The sequence below is a fragment of the Lethenteron reissneri genome, chromosome 45, assembly GCF_015708825.2.
Source record: "Lethenteron reissneri isolate LAM-NWPU_2019-01 chromosome 45, ASM1570882v1, whole genome shotgun sequence".
In the NCBI taxonomy this organism is placed as follows: Eukaryota; Metazoa; Chordata; class Hyperoartia; order Petromyzontiformes; family Petromyzontidae; genus Lethenteron; species Lethenteron reissneri.
In genome coordinates this window covers 1,399,138-1,422,064 of record NC_083823.1, presented here as the reverse complement: position 1 = coordinate 1,422,064, position 22,927 = coordinate 1,399,138, and the positions used below count along the sequence as shown (strand labels likewise).

General features: G+C 50.7%; 1 protein-coding gene across 1 annotated transcript; it reads right to left on the bottom strand.

Moving 5' to 3' along the window:
- INTS4 (integrator complex subunit 4) lies at positions 1-22,254 on the bottom strand. Its single transcript, XM_061570207.1, is given in 24 exon segments — positions 1-2,558; positions 3,003-3,123; positions 5,359-5,502; positions 6,667-6,826; positions 7,494-7,553; positions 8,710-8,840; positions 9,503-9,583; positions 11,197-11,268; positions 11,270-11,291; positions 12,410-12,555; positions 12,729-12,862; positions 13,184-13,299; positions 13,991-14,133; positions 14,623-14,828; positions 15,436-15,610; positions 15,802-15,873; positions 16,443-16,563; positions 17,302-17,390; positions 17,533-17,583; positions 18,054-18,239; positions 18,584-18,690; positions 18,860-18,977; positions 20,431-20,664; positions 22,138-22,254. Coding segments are annotated over 24 exon segments (2,961 nt in total). The 5' UTR covers positions 22,192-22,254; the 3' UTR covers positions 1-2,340.
- Between the last annotated feature and the right edge of the window lie 673 nt (positions 22,255-22,927).

Sequence of the window (22,927 nt, the reverse complement as noted above, 5' to 3'; positions counted from 1 at the left end):
CAATTTTTAAATGCCTTTATTTACACGCTGGTGGCACAAACATCATAATGACTTCGCTTGCATGTTAAAAAGAAAAATCACAACCAATTTTAACGAACGCTATAACGACGACATACAAGTTTTTCAAACTTGAGAGGAAAGTCAGCATACATCATGGAGAATCTCTCGGATCGAGTGGAACTTAAAATGCGTTTGGTCGCGACTTGGGAGCCTACTGAGAAGAGGGGTCTGAATGTCCGAATGGGGTGGGGGTCCCGAGCAGGGTCCACAGACGTGGCCAATTGTTTTAGAAGGGAAATCATCGAAAGACAAATTCATCACGGGCACGTAAGTACAACTACTTTGCTTCATCAAACCCTCTGTGTGTTTATAATACAAACCCTGTTTATAAACGTTGTAGATTGTTTTTACGATTGAGAACCACGGGGGTGCAATGCTGCAGTTAAGGTTAAGAACCACTGGTCCAGAGTCTGGAGTTCTTTTTTTAATAAACTTGCAAGAGCCAACTTTTTTCCTGAAAATCTATTTGATTTAATATCGACTCGGTGCAACGTTTTCATTTTCTTCCAATACGTGGTTGTTTTTATTTGATTGTTAATGCTCTGGTTTTATTTCTGCGTCAACGTTATTGCTTTTGTCGCACCTTGCAAATGAGACCTTCCTCATATCCCGAGTTCTCGCCTAGCCAATCAAAATAAAACTTGAAACTTGGAGATATGATGAAGAGGGTCCAGACGCATAATCTGCAAGTTTGTAATTCCAATGAAGGGACTGGTTTAGAGGTCCAATGGTGGGAATCTCTGGCCAGGTGAAAGTAACACCTGCAGTGACCCTTGGTTTTTAATCAACACGAGCATTAACAAAATACAATTATGATATTTAATGTAAACTCCTGCTGGAGATTTTATTGAACGGGCGAGGACCAGGTGGCCCATTGGAATGGTGAGAATCGACAGGCACGCGACACAAAGAGAGAAGTGTAGGCAGTACATCGCGTCGGCAGACAATGCCAAATGCCTTCTCAGCGGTGTGCAAATCAAGATGCACATCGCTCAGCAACGAATGTGGAATGTACATACACCGCACTTTTGCCAATCCACTGCTGGATGAAAGCCTCCACATGCCGTGCGGGTCACGCGAGTTATTAGACCTTGCTTCACCACGCTGGTCAGTGCGGCCTGGTCATAGTTCAGAACATAGACGTGATAGCATAGAAGTACATTACAACAATGGATTTTGCTGCATTGCCCACGGCTGCCCACCACGTAGCCCCACAGCAGCCAATAACCAACCGTAATGTGTCCGATCTCGTCACAATGTGAAAGCTGAACAGAGTTGAACCTGGATGGCGGTTGGATGGGTGCCCACTTTGCCTAAAACAAAAGTGTAATATTTATAATGATCATTATTCCTGCCTCCCTGACTTCCAGCTGCTCTGTCAAGGCGGTCTCGCTCGCTCAGCAGCCCGACTGAACCCAGAGGAGCGGCTAGTCGCGTAGCGTGACCTCGTTTAAATAGGGGGGGGGGCATACTCAGGAGGGGGCCATGAAACAGTCAATGTTAAACAAACTTGGAACAAGTCCTCAGAATGACCAACGGCAAAATCCACCTTTGTCCGTGTGCATTCTGCTCTAGTTCGCACCCTGCGTGTCAACATTGCCGACTTGACGACTCGGTCAATTATTACATTGCAGGATTGTAAAATATGGTTTAACGTCTGGGGAGGCCTTCATCCAACAGTGGATTGTTTCAGGTTGATGGTGAACATGACGATTTAGATGGCTCAGCCCCCTCCAGCGCCCCCCCCCCCACCCTGCCACCACAGGTCTGTAGAGGATGCACAGTTCACCGCGGTGGCTAGGAGATGTTAACTACCTCGCCTGGTATACAGGATGTCGTGGGTTCGATCCCGATCCTGACGCCTGCTGTATATTTGGAGTTTGCGGTGTCCGTCTCTCTCTGTGGTCGCATGGATTTTTCTCCGGGTCCTCCGGTTGTTCCCCCCCCATTTAGAAACATGCGTTTAGAGCATTTGGCTGCTATATATTTCCACATGAAAATCCACTTCGTTAGGCTATCGTTTGTAGCCGGGTAGCTCCTAAAAACAAGAGCGATACAGCTCCGTGAGCCTTACCTGGTAAAATACAAAATAATGTAGTTTCGATCAATGTCAACGCTCCACTTGCTGTACTGCCATCTCTTGGTCGGGTCATTTAGTATCCCGAGCCTGCAACACCCGGCATTCCGAAGGAACCTCCCACTACCCAAGGAAGTATTTGGCGGCTGCCCGATGTTTCACATCCGCCAGCCCACCGCTGGGCGAGGGTTTCTCCAGGCGGCCTAGCGTCGCGTGGGCTTGGGCATCACGTAGACACGCACGGGGCGGCACAGCGGCACCGTGCCCTCCACCGGGTTGGCGGGGGGCGGCGGGCCAGGGTCGGCGCTCTCCAGCCACGAGACGGGGCTCGGCGAGAGGCACGACGGCGCGGGGCCGACGCCGACCCGGCCGCTGTCGGCGGAGAACGCCAGCATCAGCGACAGCTCGATGTGACACGGCTCTGCGACGGAGAGGGAGGGAGCATGAGCGAATGAGCGAGTGAGCGATGGCGTGGAGGCGTGGAAAGGTACGGGGGGAGGAGAGGGTTTCGTCCAGGTCACGGTCACGCGTACAACTGGGATACACAATTATTAAGTCATCGACTAATCTACCAGTCAAAATACAGGTGCAATTTCATGGCGAATTTAAAATGTGTGCGTGCGTCATGTCCAGTGTGATTTAGCATCATAAGTCATGTCAGACTGGGTGTGGTTTTAAGGGGGGGGGGGGGTTCCTGCATTCGGAAGTCAGGATGCGGGGATCGAACGACATTTTTTTTGTTAAGTGGCCAGAGTAATCGATCACGATAACAATGGTCAATTATCACTTTGAGTAGACGAAACGACCCAACCGACTCATCGTCCCAGCTGTAAGCGCGTGTCTTGCCGCGCGTGTTCCCCCTCACCTGTCCACGCGGCGTGAGACATGTACACCTGGGTGATGAGGCGGTGTTGCCCCTCGCGGGGATTGCGGAAGTCTCCCGGCCGCGGGTGGATGATCTGGGCCTGGCCGTCAGGGTACACCACCTGCACACAGTCCCGTCATCCAACATTTGAACGGCGCCACGGTGGCGAGATGTTAACTACCTCACCTGGTATACAGGAAGTCGTGGGGGTTCGATCCTGACCCCGACGCCTGCATATTTGGAGTTTCCGTGTCTCTCTCCCCGTGGTTGCGTGGATTTTTCTCCAGGTCCTCTGGTTTTTCCCTCCACATTTAAAATCAACATCACGCGTTTCGAGTATTTGGCTGCTATAAATTTCCACGTGGTAAGCCACTTCATTGAGCTATCAATTGTGGCCAGGTCGCTTCTAAACAAGAGCTACATAGCTCAGTGGGCCTTACCTGGTCAAATAAAAATAGTTTAGTGTATTCCATTACAGCTTAAAGTAAAAAAGCAATACCAAAAGAACACATCTCTTCTCGCTCATTATCAATATCGGCCTTCATCATTGTATGACCACTGCTTCGTAACATCGTCAGCTGCGATCTATCCACTGCTGCATGAAGGGTTCCCCCAAGCCATCACCATCACTCATGGCATCACGAAGTATCATTTCATTGAGCTGCTGCACACGAGCCGATCCCATCTCGCCGTCATCCACCACCAGCCGTCATCCCTTGTAGCGACATGTTGTGCCCAAGTCCACTTACTGTTCTTAACAATCAGAATGAGGTCTACAATATTGATGTTATCCGATCCCAGTGTTCATATTCCTGTCGCTGGTGTTCTCTGCATACTTTTTTACATAATGGGTACCTAATGAGTTATCCTCCAACCCCACCGACGATTAAATGAATCGTCGCGATCCGATATCTGCCTCGGTTGTATATTTTCTCAATTTTTCCTATCCTGCGTGTGTAGTTTTAGTTTCTCCTGAAGTTTACGTGTAAACCGTAACTGGTCGATTCTTACACGCAGTTTTATGCATGCATTGCGATCTGAACAATCGCCTTTTAACCGATGCATTGTAACATGCGTGGCAGATATGTTAGCTCAGTGCCATGCGACCCGGCCTGTCCAACTTAAGATTGAAGCTCCGCTCGCGAGAAACTAATTTAAAGTGATTATCATGCACGTCACCATGGTGTTTCTAGTGGCGCCACTGGCATATGTTTTAATATATAAATCCAATTATGTGACTAAAGTACTCCAACAAGACTGTTTTTTCCTGGTATTTTTTAAATATTTTGCTCACATAAACTACGTTGGACTGGTGTGGCACAGCATGAGACACCAAAGGCACACACGGCTATTTTGTTTTTTCGGTTGTGTCTTCCTCTCAGTGCACAATTCCATTAGTACGCAAATACAATCTCATTACTTTCATGTTTTTCTATAACAAAACTACTCGGAATGTTTCCCTATCACAACCGACCATCTAATCAGTCATCATCCGTCTATCCATACAACCGTTATCAACAGCACTGCAGTGTGGTTAGGTGGTTGCGTGGTCATTGCAGATTGACCTCTGGGTTCCTGCAGTCCAGCCTTTTGCCGAATCTTATCTGACCTCACCCACTGATAATGCCCCCTGGAGAATGCAGTATCAGTGGTACACTGGCTGCTGAGAGGGGGTGATAATTCCGCTCTTACAAATGTGTGCCGTCATGTGCCTGGTACAGATACGCCAGCAACTATCGTGGTACATAAGCGCGTAATTTGTACAGAATTTGCAAGACTATTGTAAATTATCGAATCTCAAATATGAACAAAATTACGATGACGATTGACTCGCCAAACTTGCCTGAAAAGTACCTTTTCCTTACAGACTCAATCTCCGGTCGAGAAAGGTGTTCGGACAGTAAAAGGACAGGCCGTTGTATGAACGTGAGGGACACGGGGACACGTGTACAGCCACGGGGACACGTGTACAGCCACGGGGGCACGTGTACAGCCACGGGGACACGTGTACAGCCACGGGGGCACGTGTACAGCGACGGGGACACGTGTACAGCCACGGGGACACGTGGACTGCCACGGGGACACGTGGACAGCGACGGGGACACGTATACAGCCACGGGGACACGTGGACAGCCACGGGGACACGTGGACAGCCACGGGGACACGTGTACAGCCACGGGGACACGTGTACAGCCACGGGGACACGTGTACAGCCACGGGGACACGTGTATACCAACGGGGACACGTGGACAGCCACGGGGACACGTGTACAGCCACGGGGACACGCGTACAGCCACGGGGACACGCAGGTGAGACGACGTGCCGACAGACGGGCCGCGGGCGGCCGCTCACCGACCTGCACGCGCACGGTGCGGTGGGGCTCCGGCACGTTCTCCAACTTGGCGTCCACGTCCAGTGCCAGCACCAGCCCCGCCGTGAAGCGCAACGGGTTGTCCGACTCGCCCGTCGGCTCCAGGATGGTGGCGCGCGCCTGACGCACCTGACGCACGTACGCACACGTGCAGTATGTTGAACATCATCCGTGTCGTGCGTAGCCAAACGCGCTAATTGTGCGGTGAATGGGAAAGGCGGGGGGGGAAGGGGGGGCTTTGGCCGTGACGCACAATGCTGCGAAGCGATTATGTGCTCCACTTAGGCAAAGAGTTCTGTTTTTAGTGTGGTTGACCACACCTTATAAAACATTTGGGCACAATTTGTCAATTAAAATAAATTCTCGGGTAATTTTCAGCTGGATTTTTCCCCCCCAAATGTATTCCAGTTGTGCTATCGGCGTAGTGTCATAACATGATGCATCCATATAGTCAATAAAAAATAGTAATAGGAGTAATCTCACGGAGCAGTGTGCCTTGTTTGTTAGAGAAATGGCCCGTGGAAGCGGATGTTCATTAGACCTTCTTATTTGTGTACATAGTCAGGGCAACACGTCTCCATGCAATCTGCTATAAACTTGTAGCAGGACAGGAAAACCAGAGTTATATCTTTAAATTCTTAGAGCTGAAATTTTGGGCAATCGTTGGCAACCAAGCCGAGATCATTAACTCCCTACCCTTGATAACTCGGTTCAAATGCCAGGAGCTCAGCGCTGCCAGTACCGGTCGGTTTTCTGATATTGATATTGTTGGCCAATCTCATTTACTGCTGGCCTCTCCCTTCCTCTTTCTTCCCATTACACAAAAGCGATGCTTTTAAAATATCCACTTCTCCAACGGTTGCACCTACCACGCATGCGAGCACACGCACACACAAACAAAGATCCCCCGTATAGCCTTAATAGACTGTAGGGGCAAGTGCTGTTAGCGAGCACCTATGAAGGCCGGAACGGTACACGAGGGGGTGGGTGGCCAGCACCACGCCCGACCGCCTTTGTCTCCCCAGTGGCGATGTTTACACACCGCACCAGGTACTCATTTAAGGCTGAGTCGACCTAGGGGAGGCCCAGGACCGGTTCAGATAATCGTCACTGGTGTTGGCCGTGAGCGGGAATCGAACCCGGGTCGCCAGGTTCATAGCGCAGCGTACTAACCGCTACACTACCGCTCCCCACACGCACACACACACGCACACACGCACGCGCACACACACATGCACACACACGCACACACACACACACGCACGCGCGCACCAACTCGTCGAGCGCGCTCACCTGCGGGGGAAGCTGCATGGGCACGAAGGTGGTGTGCTGCAGCTGCGTGTGCAGGATGCAGATCATCTCGGCCGGCTTGCAGCAGGCGAGGCGCGGCATCGCCTCCAGCAACCGCTCCACAAAGCCGCCCTGCAGACGGCCCAGCTCGGCGTGCAGGCACCTACGAGCCCGACGATTCGCAGCGGATGAGCCGCGCTCGTGCCCAACAGCGTACCGGTTCAGTTGCCGACTCTACTGGGGTCACGACGACGTATTGAGTCCGTGTAGCACGGCGCTTTTTTGCATTAAAACACAACCCCATCGTTGAGATGGGTTTGCTCTTGCCACTATTCCTCGTAGCCCAGCAGCCTGACGATGCGGACGAGACGCAGAAGGTTCAAACCGGTCCAGAGTTTGCTGAATAAAATTGTTCCAGAAAGAGCCGACGGGCTAAATCATATTTCCATCTACATGTGCAGATATGGATACAAATATTATTTGTAGCTCCACCTCCGATGAGCATGGTTGGCTACGTACGGTGCGAAAGAAGTTGTACATACAGATAGAGATGAACATACAGAGGTCTGCTTAACTACGGTTCTACCTGTAATGCTCTATTAGGATGGGTCTAGCGGGCGCGTCTTGCATTTCGATTCGTACAGGGTGTACAAAACTCTTGTGGTCGCTGCCCCCCCACCGTCGCTGCGCTGCCAACTGCAGGGTGCCCTTTAATTGGAAGCCTCGCGCACATGACGGCTCCGTCTGGGCGCGAGCCACCGACCGCCGGGCCAGTGAGCGAGGCGCATGCTCGCGTGCGGACGCACGGCACGGGCACCGGCAGCCATTACCTCTGGAAGTCTTCCACCTCCTGCAGGAACTTCTCGCATCGGCTTAGGAGTGGCTCCTCCCTGAGAGAGAGCGAAACGAGTACGGGACAATGAGCGTCGACGGCTGCGAGTCGACGCTCGCCGCACACGGCGGGCGACGGCCGGTGAAAAAATACACAGAGGGACACTCGATCATCAGCGTGCTAGATTTCACCGAGAAATGTGCTTAAACATTAAACATGTGATGCGGGTGACAGTGAAGGTTCTCATCATGAAAATGCTTACGTTGAGCTGTGGCAGTTGATGGTGGTGATAATTGTGACATTGTTCCAATTACGATTACAATAATGGCGCTGATATTATGGCTGACAACGGCAGTGATGATGATGATGGTGGCAATGTAATGATAAAGATGCTGCAGACATGAAATCAAACTGTCAAAGCATAGCTCTGCTCAAAATCATTGTTGGGTAGCATGCATTTCCACTGACTGAGCGAGTGGTGGATATTCCTAATTCATATTGAAAGGTTTTCCCTGTATGATACTATTGCAGATGAAACTTTCAACGAAAACGAACAGCGTGGTAATAGGATTAACTGAAAGCGATGCAGCAGTGTTGATGCCGTTCCTGACGATAATGGTTATATAATATCTACATCACTGTTACTGTGGCTGCTGGGGCTCATGCGATTTGAAAGCGTTTGGATTGATGACAAAGACCGGCTTGGAGACTGGGGCACTGGACAACCCAAAATTTGATTTGCAAGCCGGTTGTTCTAGTTGCAGGTAACGGGTTGCTGCTCGACCATACTTCCCCACGCTGGTCGATGTGCGTTCTTGAGCACAGATGTGGCAGCAAAGTACAGTAAAACAATGGATTTGTCTGCACTGCACTGCCCTCAACACAGCCCTGACGCAGCCTATAATACCTGCTTTATACACGGTGTTTGCCCACACAGGCGCTATGCAGGCTCAACTCTGAATCCTGTCTCAAATCCGACGAGACAGAGGCACTTCGCAGGATAACTGGTCACGGGCCAATGGCTGAACGTTTGTAGCGGAAGACCGCAGCTTTCACACGGCCCACTCTGTCCAGTGAGCAATCGCGACCAATGCCACCAATCAACCCGACGACCGCTCATCGATCAACGCATCTCCCGGTCTCCAGAGCGACAACCCAAGCGGACCCGTTTGCCAGGAGGAACACCGCCAACTTTGCAGAGTGTGGCTCCTCACCCCTGGTTGGTGCGTGCCTGGAGGACGAGCTCCAGCGCCTGCGCCTCCAGCCGCGTTTGCCGCACCATCGCCACCTGCAGCGGCTCCAGGCCCCCGAAGAGGAACTCCAGGCGGTAGGTGTGCTCCACGATCTCAACGCCGCAAACGACGACGACAACAACAACACCGCCAACGCAACCCGCTACATTCCTTCTTTTCTTTCATCTCTCCCCCCCCACCACCACCACACACACAACAATAATATTTCAACTGTGCTGTTGGGTATCGTGTTGTCATGTGGACAACTCTCACGGGAAACAGTGCCGGGATCTTTGACGGTGGACGTTAAAAAACCCGTGGCGTTATTTGAAAACAAGTAGGCAATTAATTTTTTTTACTTAATTTGGTAAACGCACATGGCAACATCGATGACTATTGGCAGACGATATCCACATGTAAGACATAGCACCTTTGTGACAGCCTTGCGCTATGAGAATGGCATGAATATCAAATGTATCATGACTAACATTATTCACGTGTAATATTCTAGCCCCTGGAAAAAAATGTGGAGGGAGGGAGGGGGGAGAGGGAATGGGGGTGGGAGGGGAGGGGAGAGAGGGAAGGGAGAGAAAGGGAGGGATAGGGGGAGAGAAGGGAGGGAGGGATAGGGGGAGGGAAGGGAGGGAATGATGGTGGGAGGGAGGGGAGGGAAACGGGAAGCAGTGCTGGGAGGGAGGGAGGGGGGGAATGATGGTGGGAGGGAGGGGAGGGAGAGAAACGGGAAGCAGTACCGGGAGGGGAGGGTGGGACTCACCTGGGCGGCTGCATTGGAGGCTGTGCTGTCCTGAGGCAGATACAGGGGGACGGCCATGGACCACACTTTGTCCTGGAGAGCCTGGGGAATGGTGGGAGTTGAGGGGGGGAGGCATAGGACTCACTATCACGGGTGTGTGCACAATGCCGATTCACTTAGAGCTCTTCCACTGGTAAATTAAGGCCTTTGCACGCTTCAACCATACTTCATCACGCTGGTCTCGTACGGATTGGTGTCAGAGTCCCAGGACCGGTTTAGATATCACTCTCCACCGACGTTAGCCAAAGCTGGGAATCGAACTCGTGTCACCAGGTTGCTAGCGCTGACCACTGGGCTAGCACTGACCACTGCACCCCCTCCGATGGGCTCTGACTTGGTTATCAAGGACACTTACCAGTGGCCTGCGCAACAGGGATTACACCTCAGCGGACCGACGGGCCGCACATCTGATAGGCTTGAAACGATTCACACATTCACCAATTCTAGGTCACGCTTTAAGTCAAGAATCAAAAATGTATTGTCTCATTCCTACCATCAATATAGGATTTTAGGTCAGATCGCGTTATTTATAAATGTGTCGTAACCCTCCATCACCCGACACGGCCAATCAGTAAAAATTGTGTCACGTTTTTCAAAGGACAAATTAATTAACTTCTTTAGCCCACCGGTAATTATCAGCGAAACGTCGTACTCAAATTTTTAAATGCTGTTGATTCTCTCTTCAGCACACCGGTGGGCTAAAGAAGTCAATTAATTTGTCCTTTGAAAACGTGACACATTTTTTACTGTTTGGCCGTGTCGGGTGGTGAAGGGTTACGACACATTTATAAATAACACGATCTGACCCAAAAACTTATATTATAAATATTATTGGTCGTGAAAGCCTACGTGTTAAATTCCTAACATCAAGTTTGCATTGTTTGTAGTTTTTTCCTACCTCATTTGTACAGTTTTGTTCCAGGAGCCGAGACATAACGTGAAGCGTAGAAGTTACATAAATTGTCAATCATCTATCACTACGCTCATGGCTCAGTGCAGATTTCCTAAGAGTAAGGATGCACTTTGCTAAATTATTATTACGCTTATATTCTTGGTTCTTTCGGTAAGTCATGTAGAAGGGAAATAATAAAAATATAAAACAATAAAATTCTCACGACGTTTATTGTTGTATATTTTTATTATTTTATTATTTCCCTTCTACGTGACTTTACCGAAAGAACCAATAATATGAATCCCTGCAGTAACGAAAGCTTTAAATCAATATTATTACGCTTGTTTACCTAAAGCTTCACCGGGTCTCGAAACTATTTTTCCTGCCAAGTTTTCACAGTCAGGGACAACATTGCTGCGTGCAATCGTAATTGAGTAATTTACAGGTAATTTTTCATCATTTTGAATGCTTGGCCAATACCAGCTACGTTGTATGGGGGGGGTTGGGGGGGGGTTAGCTATGGGAGGAAACCGGCGAACAAGGGAGACATCCATTGAGAACAGGGTGGGAGAACGGGTGGGGGGGGGAAAACGTGCAAACTCCACACGGAGTAGGGCCAAAGCCAAAAATCGAGCCTTGTCCCTTCTTGCGGCGAGGCACAAGCGTTACCACTGTGCCACCGTGCCGCGTTCAAACGGTGCATCGATGCGTTGTGACGTGCACCGTATCGGGCAGGGGGCGTCCTTGCGTGCGTGATCCTCACCTCCGTGAGCAGCAGTTTACACTGCAGGTAGAGCGCAGAAAACTCTGCCGCTCCCGTGAGTTCAGGCTGCAAGCTCCCCCAATCGCTTCAAGTCCCTGGAAACGGGCAGAAGAGCAAGAGGGCGCATCCAACATATGAGCGCAGGCTGCCTTTCACATCGCAGGCCAAGACGGGAAATACAGCGGAGCGTGAGATACCCCATGAGGCTTTTGAGACCAAAATGTAAGGCGGCCAGAAACCAGCGTCAACGTGCGCCCAAGCTCTGTGATCTGACAACAATTGCCCAATTTAGTCATTTAGCGCTGTGGTATATGCCATAGTTCTCCTGGTGTACACTCGTGGTGCGCAAGACTGTCCCGTGCATATTCTCGCGATGTTCACGTGCGCCATCTGGCGGCGCGCGCTGGCAGTGAATGCTCCAGAGTCGAGACGTGGCCCGACTGTGCCCACGTGTTTGTTCAAACGGTGTGTTCGAGCTTCCTAGCAGCATTTTAGAGTGTCATAGTGACGTGTGTACTATGCGAGTTGTATCAGTGTGTCCCTTCGTGTGGCGTTCCTAAACTCCAGTTCATACAATCTCCCACGGACTTTTTCACGATTAACAATATTTTCTCTTATGCAAGCCACTGCACACTGCACATGCCCGACGGTTGGTATGACGGCAAGCTACGCTTGGGGGGGCAGGGTTGCGATTGCTGGAGATGAGAACGCTGCCTTGGTGCGTGTTTGAACGGCATATGCCCGAATTGAGCAGTCTGGCCCTTATACCTCCCCTCCTTTCCACTCGCACATCTGAGCCGAGCCAGTTCTGGGCCATCGGTGGTATGGGGAGTTTTTCACGGGCTCATTTTCTTACCGAGCAAGAGACAATCCATGACACGCTGGCGGCCTCAAAACACATCTGTGGCGACTCGGGGCCAAGCAGGGCCGGAGACGGACGTAAAAAAACGTTAATTGCGTATGACGCGAGTCAGCACGCCGCGAGGACACGGCTTCACCGCATCGCCCACGCCCGTCTCTACACCGTTCGATGCGTGCGACGTTGGAGAAGCGGCTCGGCCTCTCCAGTGGAAAAACACAACCCGGCACCTTCCGAACGGCACGGCTAGGTCGTTGCGGTGGCAAGAAGGAGCTATCATCGGTGGGCATCGTGGCAGGGCACCCAACTGCCCCCCCCCAACCCGAAGCCGTGCGTGCCGGTGCGCTGCTTCACCGGATGGTGAGCTGCAGCAGCCGTGCCGCCCCGGGCGTGTCTGCGCGCCGCAGCTGCTGCACGCGCTCCAGGCTCTGCTGCAGGAAGCGGGCGTCGCCGGCCTCCACGGCCGCGGGGGCCTCGCACATGGAGCCCCGAACGCAGCCCTGCACGCACGCACGCACGCGGCAGGTGCCACGACAGAGGGGTCACTCGCGTTGGATACGTAGCCCGTACAGTTGAGTTCTGCTCATCATCGTCGTCGTCATCAGCAGCTGTCACGGATGATCCACTGCTGGACGAAGGCATCCGCCCGAAGCCGGTGTGCGATTGACCTCACCGGCAGGGAGGGCACCAGGTGGGAGAGGCTGTCCCTGAGGTAGGTGTAGTGGCGGAGAGTGTGGTCAGGGAAGAGGGCAGTCATGGTCGGGCAGCTCTGGGCAGCGTTGAACACGAGCAGCAGCACGGCGATGTCTGCTCATGCTTCGATTAAGGAACCACGAGACATCCACAGCAAACACAAGGTGCTCGCAACACATGCTCACGAACATAATGAAAAAGATCTGGCTCAAATACACAAGTGCTAAACAATAACACACACACAGACAAAAATCACGAAAACAGAAAACCTTCATTCTTGTTGGAGCATGTGCTGTTGGCGAGCATCCACCGAGGTTGGCACAGCAACATAAGGTTGCCATCACACAGGTGCGAGGAGAGTTTGGCCACATTTGCCTAATCAGCACCGATGTGGACAACACAGTTGCACCAGATACTCGTGAACAATAGGGATACATGCAGGGTCGTCCATGTCTGGCTCGGGCGTGTCGAAGAATGGGTGAGTGTTGAGCAGCTCTGGCACCAGCGACAGCACGAGCGTGGGGTGGCGGGCGCCCATGTGCTTCAGGCACCTTGCGGGGGACAACAAGAAGCCAAAGCGCAAAACCACAGGCCAGAGATAGTTACGCGTGGGATAATAAATGCCGATGGTAACAATAACGGCACGTAAACCTTCGACGTCAAACACCCGATAGCCAGCTTTGAGGAATACGCAACCTGCTCAGGGACTCGCTGGTTAAGGGCCCCGGCCCCTCAAGATGCCGTGGGACTCTGTGAACAGGACCTAGCCCCCCATGGTGTCCTTGGAGCAGTTGGTGCTGCCCTGGTTGCCCCTGGGACCTATCAGTGATGACGCTGGGTCCCGGTAAATCGCCCCTCCCACCTACCCCAAAAGTAGACTTGCTCTTGCCTGAAAACGTTTCTGTGCCTCTGTTTATTGGGATTCCCTCTCAATTTCTTGGGTTTTCCCCCCAAGGTTCTCCAGTCGGGGTCCCACTGATTTGAACCCGTTTGCGTTGATGGGTACGCTCAGTGTAATTTTAAGTGTGCACTCCTCCATGCTTCGTTGCCCCGTTTTCAGTTTTTAGATACGACGCCAAAGTTCAGGTGAGAACTATCGTTTTGTTGGCCAGTGCTTCGCCGACTGACCCTTTGCCCCAACTCATTACAAAATAAGGCTTCACATTTTTCCTCCGCAATTCACCGTAAGTGCGTCCGGGGCTTTGAGGGTGTGAGTGGTGACTGTGGCCGGGCGACACTCACGTCCAGATGGAGTCGCGGTCCGACGGGTACTTGGTCAGGTTCTTGAGCAGCTCCAGGAGCGCCATGTGGACGCCGGACTTGGTGGCCACACTCGTATAGCACAGCAGCTCCTGCAGCGCCTCCCGGATGTCCCGCGACGAATCCTGGAGCAAAGCACGCGCACACATGTGCATGAGAAATATATGCTTCATCTGGAGTGCATAGTCTTGACTTATCATAATAATTTTCAGCGAGTCAGTTCACTGATTGATGATGGCCACTCCATGTCATCAGTGCTGGTTGGTGCAAATGGAGACCATAGATCCCAGAGCACAGATGTACAGCACACTGGATTGTGCTGCACTGCCCTCTGCTGCCCACCATGTAGCCCTGCAGCCTGGAGATATAACCTGTTTGTGTGTGGTGACCACACCATCCAAGCACTCGACCCTACGAAACTTGGGCAAGGCCGCAAAAAGGTTTTTGTAGGCCCAAGGCAAAATGTAAAATGAGGCCTCCCTTGAGAAGCCCTCTCGGCCCAATGACGTCTGACACTCGGGACAAACAGTTCCTCCTGCCCCCCCTCCCCTCTTTCTGCAACGGGAGTTGACGACACAGCTGCCGCTCGCCGACTCGGGCGATTACGTGCGAACCTCAAGCACAGCGAGCACGGTGCCGAGCTGGTCGTCGCGCAGCGTGATGTTCGTGGAGATGCGGCGCAGTGCGTGGATTGACTGCAGCCGCACGTCCTCGATCTCGTCGTTGAACATGTCCACGAGGAAGTCGAGGCACTTGGTGGCGAAGGAGCGCGAGGTGAGCGCCAGGGAGCACAGCGATTCCACGCCCGCCATGCGCACCTCTGCGAGCAACGGTGGTCACAACCATGCACACAAAGACAAAGATCCCCCGTATAGCCTTAACAGACTGTTGGGGCAAGTGCTGTTAGCGAGCACCTATGAAGGCCGACATGGCACACGAGGGCACCAGCACCCACGCTCAGCCGCCTTTATTTCTCTAGTGACGATGTTTACACACCGCACCAGGACCTCATTTAAGGCTGAGTCGACCTAGGGGAAGCCAAGGACCGGTTCAGATAATCATCACTGGTGTTGGCCGTGAGCAGGAATCGAACCCAGGTCGCCGGGTTGGTAGTACAGCGCGCGGACTGCTACACTAGCGCTCCCCACAAATGCACACAATGTGCACACACACACAAAGCACGACGGTTTTACGCATTTTCCGACAGACAATAACGGCCATAAAACTGGGTGTGGCTCGTAGTGGACTCCCTCCATTTTCGAGAGGTAGGATGTGGGGGCTGCCAGCATCTTTAAACAGGCCTGAGTAATCGCCCGCAACAACAACAAAAAATCGGTCAATACCAATTGAAGTTTACACATGGACGTGAGCGACCTTAATGTGCCAGCTCCAGCCGCGTGCGTGTGTATGCGTGCGTACACGCGTACCGTACAGCTCGTCCTCCAGGCCGTGAACGAGGGCCCCGCACGCGCCCTGGTTGATGAGGCTCACGGCGTCGGTGCTGAGCTCCTCGCGGGGCGCATCGTCCGCCCACTTGCGCCCCGACGAGAACTCGCCCGACGTGAAGAGCTCCCGCGAGCGCTCGTGGGCGCTGCGCTTGCGCTGGAGAGAGAGGCAAGGCGTGCATCGAGGTGGTGCGGTGAGCGGGGTGAGCGCGCGAGCCACACCACGTGTTGCCTCCGATGTTTGTTCGGGATGCGAACGTCCTCAAGAGAGCGATACAGCGGTAGTCACAAACGACGCGTTATTCAGTCAAGGTGTGCGAGAACTAGAAGTGTAGTTCCAGGCCTTACCCTGAGATCCGACATGAGCTTTTTATCCAAAGTCTGCTCCAGAAATTTCTCGCTCACATTCAGCATTGTTCCCTGTACGGACGATATTAACAAGGTTGAAAAATACATTATACAATTCAAAGTGCCATCTGCGCCATGGGCATATTGATAAAATCCTTGGACAACCCTGGAAGTCGGGTGCATGTAGAATAAAAAAAATATTTCTTCCCAGTTTTATTCCGATTGTGCTGTCAGTGGCAAGTTACGAGACAAATAATCCATTGGAATTTCTGGAAGGACAATGCAACCCTTCATGTTAGAGAATTGCCAAAGGAAATGGATATCACACAGCTACCCCTAAGATCCCTTCAAGAGACATCTGGACCACACAGCAGAAGGCAATGCTTTCCTGCCACTGAGCCCGTTTGTTAAACTGATACTTTATAATTCGATAACGTTAAACTGCGTGTTTTTATTCCAGCTGGAATTTAGCGAAATTGCAGAACCAAATTGTACTCGCTTCAACCAACTCACTAGACCACTGCACTTGAGACACCAGTTTCATCACATGCGGCTCCCGAGATTCTAAAGTAGCTCAACGCTCTGACCTCCGAGTGACCTCGTGCAGAATCGCCGTTCAATAAACGATGACGCAAACTCACCAGCATCTTGGCAGCCTGCACTCGGACGAGCAGAGAACCGTCGCTCACCACCTGGCAGACCTTGCCAAAAGCGTCGTCCACCAGACGGATCTCCTCATTGGAGGAAGGAACCGGCACCACACTGTGGGGTGGGGCAAAGTTTGGTACGATATTACCAAAACAATGTGTACACAAGGCTGAATATCTCACACCTACAATGAAATGGAAACTATAAAAACGAACAGTTCTTATTTTTGCAGATCAGTTAGAAAAACCTTATTCTTGGTTCTTTCGGTATTACTTTATTATTTCTCTTCTACGTGACTTTACCGAAAGAACCAACAATATGAATCCCTGCAGTCACGAAAGCTTTAAATCAAAATTTAGAAAAACCTTGTTTCCCTGGCTGTCTCGCATGAGTTTGAAGCTTTGCCAATGAGAATAGTATCTGAAAGTTACGGTCAAGCACTCCACCACAACGTTTTCTAACGACGTCACGTTCATGATGTATGCAAGATGCACGGGAGTGATGTTACAGAGATGTAACCTCGAGTACTATTCTAGATTTGAAGCTTTCATGACTGCAAGGATTCATATTCTTAGGTTTTTTCGGTAAAGTCACGTAGGTAAAATATTTTAATTATATACAAATACTGTGTTCTTGGAATTTCTCTCACTTGATACAGCTATCGTGCTGTGACGGTTCCACCTGAAGACGGAAGCTTGTGTTGCCTCCGAAACGTCGTGATTTATTTTTTTATTCTTTTTTTACTTTTACTTTTATTAATTAGAATTTTTTACCTCCGTGACTTTACCGAAAAAACCTAAGCATATGAACTCGAGTGCTATCATGATGTGCTTCACGTGGCCTTGACTTTACCTTTCAGGGTAAATCTGGCTGATAACACAGATGAGTCTCACAGCCGCTGACCGGACCTGTTCATAGTCGTCAGACAGAGCCTGGCAAGTCTACACACACACACAGGTGGATTAAGCAAACACAAGTATAATACACACACACATGCAAAGCTCTTGAACAGAATCACTGTTAGACTTTCAGAAAATGTGCATAGACGCAAGTAGACTTATGGCGAGGGCATCTGGCTCCCACCTGCTGATAGACGCTCTGGTCCAACTTCACGCCACGGTCGTGCAGCTGCAACTGAACAATCAGAGATAAACATTCGGCCTGAGCTGCGATACCGTTTTACAAAGACCAGAAGGTGGTGCATGAGGATATTCAAACTACAGCAACCATACACACATGTTTTTTTTATAATTAGGATAATTGACAAATTACATGAATTATAGGACGGTAGTCCAAACCTTAATAGCCTTAAATCTGCACGATTCCAAAATTATGCTGTGAATTCACAACAGTTTGTGTTACCACCAGTGGTGACAGACATCTATACTGGTCCTGCGCACAACCTGCCTTCAGCCTGTACTGACCAGTGTGATCATATTCGATGAAACAACCCCCATGACCAACACAGCAAAGGGAGGTAGATTGCCCAAGGGATGTAAAATATTATGAATGAGAGCAGTGACCATGAGAATGATGACAATGATTGTGATGTTGATAATGTCCCTGATAATGATGATGGAAAAAAAAGATTACTCTTCACCAACCATGGCATTGATGGCACTGGTCCGGACCCTGGCATCCTGGTCAGTGAAGGAATCTCCCAAAATCCTTTGCACATCTCGCGGTGCAGCCCCATCACCCTCCTTCACAACTGGCTGGAAAGGCTCCCCAGACAGGCCAATCAGCTGTAGACATTTGCTCCGTACACCATGGTAGGAGTCGGTGAGAAACTGCAAAAAAAACATAAAAAAAGTCACGTGTTTGCAATAATTACAACTGTCATGAATGTAACACCTACAGTGGTTCTACTACTCTATGTATATCCACCGTCGGTTGATAAAATTTCAAGGCGGACTTGTCCTGTGCTATTTTACTACTACGTTTAAATGCTCTGCATAATTGAATTTATGAGTGTTATCACCACCTCCTTTCTTCTGATAATTCTTATCCTGTGTCACCTAAGCAAAAATTCACCAACGCATTCTCCAGTATCGTCGCTTTACATTCACATCGAAACTGGCACATCAGCTCGCTCGCTCGCTACCCGCCGTCACATGTTGGAGTGATGTCACACCTTGCAGGCGACATCGACAAGCCTTGCCCGCAGGGCGCTGGCCTCAGACTGCAGGGAGCCCAGTGCCTGCAGGGAGTCCAACAGCTGGGCTCTCACCTGGTGTGACTCTGGTGGGGGGGGGGGGGTGAAGGGCAGTCAGGTGGTGGGCAAAAGGGCGAAGAGTGAGAAAGGCACCCCTTTAAGCCACAACTAAAACCACTAAAAGCACTGGACCAATAACACCAATAATAGCACTGCACCAGGGTGACAAGTGATACAATGAATACAAGCACTGACTCTCAGAGTTGAGTGCGTTGATGACGTCATCGAGGACTGAGTCGGGCGTGAAGCCGGGGGTCTTGGTGAGCAGCCCGAGCAGCGACGCAATCTTCAGGCGCACAGAGCTCTCCGACTCCTGCAGTGGGATGTGAATGCACACGGACACATGTAGAGAATGCGCTTTACAATGCTAAAGGTTTGTTTATCTTATGCAAAATTTCAGACATCATGCGCAACAACCTGAAAACACATTAGAGCGCTATACAGCACAACCACGAAAACTTACGGAGGAGTAATCTGGACTTCTAAGTTGATATTAACTCAGCCATATGGAGCAGTGGTGCTTCACAGCAAGAAGAGCCTGGGTTTGATTACTCAGGCACATTTCTGTGTAAAGTTTTATGTTCTCCCCCTATTCTATATGGGTTTCTTCTGGGCTCTCCAGCTTCCTTCAATATAAAACAAATATACAACGTGACCGGTATTGGCCAAACATCCCAATATAGTACCCTCCTGAAAGGGAGTCTTAGGACTCAGTGTGGCTTTCCTAGGTAAATAAAACTGTTATAAACGTCTCTTGTACAATCAACAGTCCCCTTGCTTAACCTTCTTCCATTCCTCTCTGAAAGCTCACCTCTTCTCTACCGCCCAATCTCTTCCCTCCATTTGCCCCTCCGCCCCTTTCCTGATCCCCAAGAATTCTCTATCACTGTGACTCATTCCTTAATCCTACCATCTAAATATTTATATTGTCACAGTTTTTCAAAGCTACGTCGACGCTTTGATTGAAGGCACTCTATAAATATATAGATTATTAATTATGCAAATGTCATTGTGCGGTGGTGAGATCTTCAACTGCCTTGCCTGGTATACAAGATGTGGTTGGTTCGATCCCCACCCCGATACCTGCTGTATATTTGGAGTTTGCAATGTTCTCACCGTGGTCGCGTGGATTTTTCTCTGGTTCCTCCGGTTTTTCCCACCACATTTAGAAACATGGGTTTAGAGTATTTGGCTGCTATAAATTTCCACGTGATAACAAGCAACTTCAATTGGGCTATTATTTGTGGCCATGTCGCTTCTGAAAAAGAGCTATACATCTCAGTGGGCCTAATCCAGGAAAATAAAATAAAAAAGTTTTAGTTTAGTTGAGTATCATAGGCACTTATCAGTGCCTACCTTATTACAGACCAATCCAGACCTTATTGGTCACCCCGTGCCCTTATAAAGCTCAACATTCATCCTACAAAGTCCCATCACAAGGGAGAAACACAAACAAATCGACACATTTTCTTTTTTCCCGTTTTGAAACGGCGTACTCAGATTGTAAATGTTGTGGCGTTTGCTCTCCAACACACAGGTGTGCTGTACTAGTGACGAATTGGCACATTCTGTTTCCGTAACAAACCTCACTAATTGGCTGTGTCGGGCGGTGGCGGGTTTAACGACACATATTTTTACATGACCGAACCCAAAAAACCTCTATGATATTGAAACGGCCATATGGTCCCGCAAACTCAATTTCCCCTACACAAGAACACGGTGTAAACCGTCCGGGTGGACACGGCGCGCGAGCGCGTCGGCATTGCCTTGTAGTAGTGGTCGAGCAGGATCCGCAGCACGCCCTCGGCGCTCTCGGCTTCCACGGGGCGGCGGGCGAAGTGCAGCAGCAAGTTGAGCGCCTCGGCGGGGCCGCGCGCCCGCGACAGCTCCACGTGCAGCGCCGCCGACTTGCTGGGCTTGCTGAGCCGCAGGCGCTTGGCGGCGGCGGCAGCGGCGGCGGAGGAGGCAGCGGAAGAGGAGGTGGTGGCACCCTCATCCTGCTGGCAGCGCGGGACGACAGCAAAAAAAAGCGCGGTCACACCAGAAAAAAAGGCCGTCCATACAAAAATTGTAATTGCTTGAAAGGAGGCAATTAATTGATTAATTGATAACGATTTTTATACAGGCATGCATTGTCACCGGATCTGAGTCCGTGTGCAAATTTTGGGATTGATTGGACAACAGGAAGTAGACTAACTTTTGATTACAAGATTTGACCACGACAAACACGAGTCAAGTTAAAAACACAGAGTTGATATGCCGTGTCGAGCCATGCGGTTTAACCCCGTATTCTCTTGTACGGGGAGATTGAGTTGTCAGGTCCATACGGCGCACAGCTGTTTCAATATGGGCAACAACAAAAATGTTGTCTATTTATTTGCGTTTCTTTCGTTGTGTTGGGACTTTATAGGGTGAACGTTGAGATGTATAAGGGGAACGGGGTGACCACTAATGTCCCCGAGTTGGTCTGTAATAAGGCAGGGCACTGACAAGGGGTTGACAGGTTTGTATTGGTGAGTGTAGTAGTGGTGATTGTCTATTTGTTTGTGTTTCTCCCTTGTGTTGGGACTTTGTAGAATGAACTTTGAGATTTAAGAGGGGCACTGGGTGACCAATAATGTCCCCTAGTTGGTCTCTAATAAGGCAGAGCACTGACAACGGGTTGACAGCGATGCTGCGAACAGGCGTCGAAAGGCCTCTGGGCAGCACACGACACCAGCAGGGTGGCCAAAAAAAACCCCCACGCAACTCATTTGAGGCCGAGTCAACCTAGGGGCGGGGGGCATAACCGGTTCAGATAATCGTCACCGGTGTTGACACCGTGAGCGGGAGGCGAGCCCAGGTGCGCCAATCGTTTTGGCTCAAATTCTGCTTCAATTCCCAGATATGGCCCAGGTCTGGCACATTGCGGTGGTCACGGGCAGTTGATGGTTACAGAGGTTTGTTCGATCCACTGCTGGATTACGGCCTCGCCACGCCTTGTCGCGGTCATTGGAGAGATTTCACCATACTTCACCACACTGGATATATGTAGGCAACTGTATTTATCACTGTACTCGAAGTCAACATTGGTCCCACGATCAATCGAGCGTCGGGGGAGGGCAGCGTTTATATCCCGTTCACGGACGTGAGTCAGTGGACGAAATTCCACATTCACATGGCGGGGCCGAGTTAATCCGTGTGTCTGGGGGGTCCTTCTTGAATGTAACTGCACACAACTGCGCTGTATACAGATCAAAGCAACGCGTGACGGCGACTTGGGCGCATAATGAGAGTTGGGCAAACACACGCACAACGAATAAACATCGACGAGAACGACAAGAAATGAACATCGGATGCAACGACCACCCCCAGCGCCAACGCGCCGCGCGTGTGGAACGATTCTAGCGCGGCAGCTCCCCACACACGCGGCGTGTGGACGTGGCGGCAAACGCGGATCGGCTTCGTCCCCGTCGACCGAGAGCCTCGCGAACCTGCGCGGATTTGCTGAACTCCTCGTAAACGCGCTTCTTCAAGTGGGCGGCCATCGCAGCCGCTTTGCCTTTAATCGCTCGGCCTCAGTGACGATGCCGCCACCGTCGCCATGTTGCCTAGGGAATTGGGAGGGGGGGGGGGGTTAAACGCCGCCATTTTGCCTAGGGAATTGGGAGGGGGGGTTAAACGCCGCCATATTGCGTAGGGAAAATGGCGGGGACGGATTAAATACCGCCGCCATATTGCGTAGGGAAAATGGCGGGGACGGATTAAATACCGCCGCCATATTACGTAGGGAAAATGAAAAACAAATAATATGAATTCCTGCAGTCAAGAAAGATTTCAGTCAAGATTGTACCGTCGCCAAATTACATATTTAAAAAAATTGGGAAAAAGGGTTAAATACTACCGCCATCTTGCGTAGGGAAAATGGGGGGTAAATGCCACCATGGCCTCGAGCGTGTGTCGAGTTCTGATGACGTCACGCTCGTCCCCCCCCTCCCCCACGTTTTATTCCTCCCTTAGTAAGATGGCCGCCGCCACCAACTCCCCCACGTCCAAAGGACCCTTCGCTCACTAGAGAATCTCTATTGACACTGGAGGGCGAATCCGATTAACCACAAAGCTCTTTTTTATCCCACAGCACGGGGTCTGAACGTTACGACAAACAATGCAAAATACACGATAGGGGTATAAAGTATAGGAAATGTAAACTTTTTTTTTCAAAGAAATCTCCATATAATTTTTTTTATCTTATCAGATAAAGCCCACCGAGCTATTCCCTTTTTT